This window comes from Vespa crabro, chromosome 1 (assembly GCF_910589235.1).
Source record: "Vespa crabro chromosome 1, iyVesCrab1.2, whole genome shotgun sequence".
Lineage (NCBI taxonomy): Eukaryota > Metazoa > Arthropoda > Insecta > Hymenoptera > Vespidae > Vespa > Vespa crabro.
Genome location: NC_060955.1, coordinates 22,954,672 through 22,962,171, shown reverse-complemented (window position 1 = coordinate 22,962,171; position 7,500 = coordinate 22,954,672). Strand labels below are relative to the sequence as shown.

At 26.3% G+C, this 7,500-nt stretch overlaps 1 protein-coding gene across 5 annotated transcripts in view; it reads right to left on the bottom strand.

Moving 5' to 3' along the window:
• The window catches only part of LOC124422256 (sodium channel protein 60E), a 94,608-nt gene that overhangs the window by 50,690 nt on the left and 36,418 nt on the right, over window positions 1-7,500 (bottom strand). Inside the window, exon 1 of one of the 5 annotated variants that reach the window (XM_046958493.1) lies at window positions 980-1,474. The exons of 3 other annotated variants lie outside the window; for them this stretch is intronic. In XM_046958493.1, the coding sequence (XP_046814449.1) occupies window positions 980-1,471 (492 nt within the window). In that variant the 5' untranslated portion in view covers window positions 1,472-1,474. Of the gene's footprint in view, window positions 1-975; window positions 1,475-7,500 lie in introns of those variants that run through there. One more of the 5 variants, XM_046958503.1, reaches the window with a different exon arrangement.

Here is a 7,500-nt window from a genome sequence, read left to right as displayed (position 1 = left end):
GATAGATAGAAAAGTGTTATTCTAATGTAGAGATTAAACTTGTGAGTAAATTCGTTAGAAAAAATTTCTTCCCGTCTATCTATCTTCTCTTTCTATTTGTTTTATTTATTTCTTTTTTACTGCTTTTTATTACTGTTTCTTTTTTTCATTTTTCTTTCTTTTTTTTTTTTTTTTTTTTTTTTTTGATTGTATTTCCTTGATCTCTTTTAAATTTGTACCGCAAATAATAATTTTGCTTTTTTTTTCTTTTTTTTTTTTAATATAAACGATAAAAATCGAATTGCGAATGAATCTTTATAAAATAAGATTTGTTTCTTTCTTCTATTTGTTTTCTATTTTATTATATCAATATATATATATATATATATATATGAGCTACTGCCCACTTGCCAAATCGATTAACTCTATAGAAAGAAAAAAAAAAGTGAAGAAGAAATGTGATGAAATGATATAAATTGCTTTACAAAATTCCCTTTTTGAAATATAAATTCAAACAAACATTGTAGAATCTATAAAAGAAAGAAAAAAAGAAGGTAAAGAAAGGAAAAAGAAAAAAAAAAAAAGAAAAAAGAAAAAAAAAAGAAAAGAAAAGACCTTGCTGCCTCGTTTGAACTGTATTATTACTATTGCAACGATTTTACATTTAGTCTACGGAGTTAATCGGATTGACTTCTTGAAAATAAATTACTTTTTATTCGATGGAGAAAAAAATTTTCTCATTTAATATCATCAAGCAATGAAAATTTAAAGGGAATTTATTGTGAATATAAAAAGAAAGAAAAAAAAAAAAGAAAAAGTGAGAACTCCCATCTAAGTGGTTCGACGCAAATTAAGAAAAAAAAAGAAAAGAAAAAAAGGAAAATTCACGAAGTCACTTGCGAACTTCACATTTGTTTCATTTTTTGCAAATAATAAATTTTCCTTGTTTTTTTTTTTTCTTTTTTTTTTTTTCTTTTTTTTTTCAAATCCACTCACTCACTCCTGACGGTATCACGATCTCTTTCATTACGCTTTTGGTTCTCTCGAAAACATCGTGCCGGCAATCCTCCAAACATCCAATATCAGCGATGTAACAAAGAAATTCATCCTGACGATTTTTCCACAGTCTCCCATCAAACAATTTCATTTGACGTATTTCTTTTTCCCTTGATAACGCATTAGAGCGTAAATTATATTCCCTTTTGAAACATCTACGAAGTTCCTCGATTCTTTCTGTGATCGCTTTGACGGATACATTAGGATCTATACGTTTATACGTTCTTATTAACGATACGATCGTTTCATTTTTATTCAACGTTTTATCGTAAAAACAATTAATCCGATTCGTTTCTTTCGATTCATCGAACGAACATAATCCCGACGATAACGACATTTTCTCTTTTAATAAATTTTCTTTCTTTCTATCCTTTTTTTTTCCTTTCATCAAAACAAAAAATATCGAATCGTTCGTTTCGTTCTTTATATCCATCATTCTCTCTCTCTCTCTCTCTCTCTCTCTTTTTATCAATTCATCTATTTATCTATTTATCTAAATACTAGTCTATCTATCTATCTATCTATCTATCTATCTATCTATCGATATCTATCTCTTTATCTTTCTCTATCACTCTTTCGTCGTACTAAAGAAAGAAAATATGATCGTCGAGAGAAAATATCATCTCCGTACACCGACGGCTCGTGACTAAATTTTAAAACTGGTTCACATGTATTCACTCTCGCATAGACCCTTCATGACAATCATCTTTTAAACGAGCCAACAACATGATTCAAGCCCATTTAAACGACTCAACGTGGAACTTATTCATTCGACTAATGTTTTTATACGATATGATTTTCTTTTTGCGAAACTTTTTTACATTTACGTTTTAATTTCGAAAGATTTATAAAACGATAATTTTTTATCCGTTTCTACGCGACTAATAATAGCGTAAGGATTTGAGAATATATGAAAAAAAAAAAAAAAAAAGAAGAAAAGAAAAAGAAAAAAAAAAAGAAGAAAAGAAAAAAAAAGAAAAGAAATTAATTAATTTATTCGTTCGAAATTGATTTTTCTTTTTTGTGTGTGTGTGTGTATGTGTGTTCGGATTAAATGATGATCATTGTTTTGGAATAGGAATTCTATAAATCTTTTTCTTCATCTATTTTCTGTTTCCTCTTCAATGATCGCGTAATTCTTCTTTTTTTTTTTCTTTTTTTTTTTTTTTTTGTTTTTTATTGTTAACAGCTAATCACTGCTCTCACAAATTTATACGAGACATTGAATTAAACGAATATTGCTTTATTGCTTTGTTATGGGAGTAGGAATTATTCGATTGAATATTTCAAAAAAGAAAAGACATTGCGAAATTTTTGGAAATCGTAGAACACTTGGGAAAAAAATCTTTCTAAATTTCAGAGTTCTCAGAAATTTTCTTTTTTTTTTTTTAGATTCCGAAACCTTCAAAAAATTCTTTCTTTCAACGTCGTCGACTCAACGGGAAATTTTGCAAATACTATTTTTTCTTTTTCTTTCTTTTTTTTTTTTTTTTTTCGACAGCAGACTACTTTTCCCAAAATTTAATATAGAATAAATTTAATATGGAATAATAATCGAGATATTAAACGAAACAATAATTTTTCTCTCTTTTTTTCTTTTTTACTTCGGACTATTCATAAATGTGAAAGATATTTTATATATATGTACGTTAGAAAAAAAGAAAAAAAAAAGAAAATCCAGGAGAAAATGCTTAACACGATTAATACAAAAATTTGTTCGTTCCTAATAATAATAATAATAATAATAATAATAATAATAATAATAATAATAACAATAATAATAATAATTTGTCCCTATTCCTACTCCTATCGTCACTCGAAATCCCTAAGTACATATATATATATTTTTTTCAAGAATACTTCTCTCGATAAAAACGCGTAAGCAATCTTTTTGAAAATCTCTTATATGATTTAAAAAAAAAGAAAAAAAAAAAGAAAAGGGAACCAATTTTTTTATTAACAATTCCATTCAAATACGATGACGTCATGGAATATATTTTTCCAAGATGAAATCGTCGTTTCAATTTTTATAACAAGACAATAATTGGGAAGAGAGAGAGAGAGAGGGAGAGAGAAAAGAAAAAAAAATGAAACAAAAGGAATATTCCAAGAGAGATATAATCAATTTTAATAATATCCTATATACATTATTATTAACTAAATTTTATTAAATAGTAATTAGTATTATTAAATAACAATTAGAAAGAGAGAGAGAGAGAGAGAGAGAGAGAGAGAATGAGAGAAAAAGAATTCGAAGTTACGAATATTGAGAGGCTATGACATATTAATATATATATATATATATATATATATATATATATATATATACATAGACTATTTTTATTTTTCGGATACCCGATATCAAATAGCTTCACTCGATATCCCATGTGTCCTTGATCGGATACCATGCTTCCTATTCCGTTTATAAAAGAAACTCTATATAGAAACTCTTTCTATAGATACGATATGTCTATGTATATATATATATATACACAAGATACCCTAGAATTCCTAATATCTATATATACATATACATATACATATATATATATATATATGTAATATAATATATATATAGATAGATAGATAGATAGATAAAGATTCTTGAAATAAACGGTAACAACTTGGACAGGTTGGATGTTTGAAAAAGTTAAAGGTTTTCTTTGCAAACGAATATTACCGAAATCGTTTTGCAAATAGACTAGCTTTGAAATGATAGAATCCATTTATTTCGAGAATTTTTGAATATTTCTTTCTTTTCTTTTCTAATTTTCTTCTTTTCTCTTTCTTTTTCTTATTTTTCTTCCTCTCGATCAATATATATATATATATATATATATATATACATATAGTGATAACGAATTTATGGGATAGTGATAAGATCGAATAGTCATCTTTCTGCCTTTCTCTCTCTCTCTCTCTCTCTCTCTCTCTCTCTTTCTTTATCCATTCATCTATCTATCTATCCATCTCCGTTTGATTCTACTCCGTAATAACGTTAATCCTACTTTCTCTTTTCAAATCTACATTTTTATTCGTGATCAACAAGATGCTCGATAGAGCGGATTAAAAGGAAGAATTTAAAAGAAAACAAAAAAAAAAGAAAAAGAAAAAAAAATTAAAGGGGGGAAAAAAGAAAAGAAAGAAAAATCAATGACAACGACAACGATGACTTATGATTGCTCAAAGTGAGAATGAAAATAAAGAGAGAGAGAGAGAGAGAGAGAGAGAGAGAGAGAGAGAGATTAAAAAAGAAAGGACAAAATAAATCATAGTTGGAAATAAATGGCTAGGAAAGCGGAAGGATTTGCTTCTGGCTTTAACGTTCGACGGAAATTATGTCGACAAAAAAAAAAGAAAAAAAAAAAAAGAGAGAGAGAGAGGGAGCAAGAACAAAAAAAGAAACAGAAAATAAAAACAAATAAACAGTACGCTATGCTCGGTGTAGCGCTTTTCTTTTTTTTTTTTTTTTGTTTTTGTTTTTTACATCGATAAAGCATATGAAATATTATGTGTATAATATATATATATATATATATATATATATATATATATATATATATATATATATATGTATGTAATCATATATATGCATTAAATGATCTGAGTCAATTCAAACATTGAAAACAATATTTTCATATGAGATTGAAATAAAATTTCACATCCATAATAAATTTTCATTGATCGAAATTAATAAAATTCTAAATTAAAATCATACATAATAAAAAAAGAATATTTTTTTAATTTATTCAAATGTAATCCTTTAAATATCTCGAAAGGAGAAATATATAACAAACTTTCATAATTATTGGCCACACTCATATACATATATATATATATATATATATATATATATATATATATATACATAAATTATTTATATTATGTGTGTATGTGTGTGTGTTGTGTGTTTTTAATTTAAATAACAAAAACGATCGATGCCATGTCACTTTTTCCAAAAGAGATTTTTTACCTGTAATTATATAACAGCGTTTTCTCTCTCGTTGAAAAAAAAAAAAAAGAAAAAAAAAGAGAAAGAAAAAAAAGAAAAAAGAAAAGAAAGAAATAAATTGAAAAAAAAAAGAAAAAAGAAAAGAGAGAGAGAGAGAGAGAGAGAGAGAGAGAAAGAAAGAAGGAAAGATGTCTACGATTCGTTCGAATCCGATCGCGAGCTATTTGATCGCGTTGAAAAACCCCAGGAAATGAAATTGAAGAGATAAAGATGAGAGTGTCTCGTTGCTCGCGAATAAAAAGAGGATCTCTCTCTCTCTCTCTCTCTCTCTCTCTCTCTTTCTCACAGTAAAGGCAGATGGAAATTATTACGACGAGTTTTTTCCGCTCGAATGCACAGTAATATCAAAGGAATCACTGAAATCCGTTTTTAACAATGCTTTTCTATGTATATAAATCTATCCATGTATCCTATATACGTCTATTCTTCTCATTTAATATATTCAAATCATCATGGTTTTAATTCCTTTTTTTTTCCATCCTTAAATACGAAAGAGTAGAATGAAAAAAGAAAAAAATATTACTACCATTAATACTACTATTACAACGTACGAATGTTCGTATCTATTAATTAATTTATTATTATATATTATACATTATATATTATATATTATATGTATATATATATATATATATATATATATATATATATATATATGTATATGTATATTCCTAATTGTGCAACATCTCAAAATAATTTCTAATTGTGCACTTGGGATGTGCTGTAATATCTCAGGGATTTTGAACAGCTGTCATTTATACAGAATGAATAATTTTTGTTTTTAAAAAGGAAAAGTTCTCTAAATTCTTTGAAGCTCTCGGTAATAATAATCTATGAATTTGAAAACGCATTTACGATAATGTCATTGATAAAGGTATAAAAAAGAAAAAAGAAAAGAGAAAAAAAACTCATGAATCATGCAATGCGCAAATTGTTTTAATCGAGGTTGAAGTTGATCTATCTAAAACTAAAGTTATCTTAAAATATACATTCTTCTTTCTTTTTTTTTTTTTTCTTTTTTTTTTTTGTTTCTTCTTCTTCTTCTTGTTATCGAATAAAAGTAGTAATTGTAAGAATTGAATGAATAAGAACGGGTAATAAAAAAAAAAAAAAAAAAAAACAGGTTTCGAACAAAACTACAAAGATATATATGTCCGATCCAATCCGATCCAATCGATCCGATGAAACTCGTGTGTAAAATGTATATTGAAATCTGAGGATATATATATATATATATATATATATATATATATATATATATATATCATCGTCTTATTTCTTTTGCTTCTTCTTCTGCTTCTTCCTTTTATTATTATCATCGTCATTGTCTGGAGAATAGAAATTTTTTTTTCTCTTCTTTTTTTTCTTTTTTCCTTTTTTTTTTAATCGAAAAAATAGAATACCTTTGTAGAAAATATTGGAAAACGATATGAACGGGACGGGTCATTGTCGCTTTTGATTATTGATATAAAATTTTAAATAAAAAAGACAAAGAGAAATAAAGAGAAAGAGAGAGAGAGAGAGAGAGAGAGAGAGAGAGAGTGAGAGAGAGAGATAAATATTGCGAAACCATGAAACTATTGTATCGTACAATAAAAATCCACAGATACGTTATTGCATCGACCTTCTTTTTTCTTCTTTCATTTTTCTTTCATTTTTCTGGTTTTTTTTTTCCTTCCCCCTTTTTTTTCTTTTCTTGTTTGAAACAAAATCAACGATTCAAATTGACGACACACGAAAGAAAATATTGTATTTGAAAATAAACGAAACGAAGACATACGAAAATCGAACGATCTATTTTTGCAAAAATATATATATATATATATATATATATATATATACATCATCGATTCAATGATCTATCTAATTCAAAAATATTATAATATCTAATTTTCTTCTTGATTAGATTTATTTTTATTTCATAATATTATTACTAAGATTTTTGGAAGAATCTTCAATACTTTTAAGAATTTTTTACGATCAAACAAATCATCGTGAATAAATGAATGAATCATCGAGATGGAAAAAGGAAGGAAAAAACAAGAAAACAAAAAAAAAAAACAAAGAAAAAGAAAAAGGAACGTGACAAATTTTATCTGATAAAAACAAATCAAATCTAAGCATAATATTCTTCGTATCTAAAAATAATCTCCTCCTCCCCTCATTCTCATATATCAAATATAATTTTATTATTGCATTTATGTTTATTTTTCGAATAAGCATCAATAACGCCCCCTCCCTCCCTCCTTGAGATTTGCAAGGAGGAGGAGACCGTCATCCGTTTTACAATTTTTTTTTCTTTTTCTTTTTCTTTTTTTTTTTTTTTTTTTACGACGAACGAAGTTCAATAAAAAGAAATTAAATAATCGGGGAGAGGGGTGGGAGGGTATAAGAGGAACGTAACAAATTTTATCTAATAAGGAAAAAAATCTAATAAGAAAAAAAGAAACTAT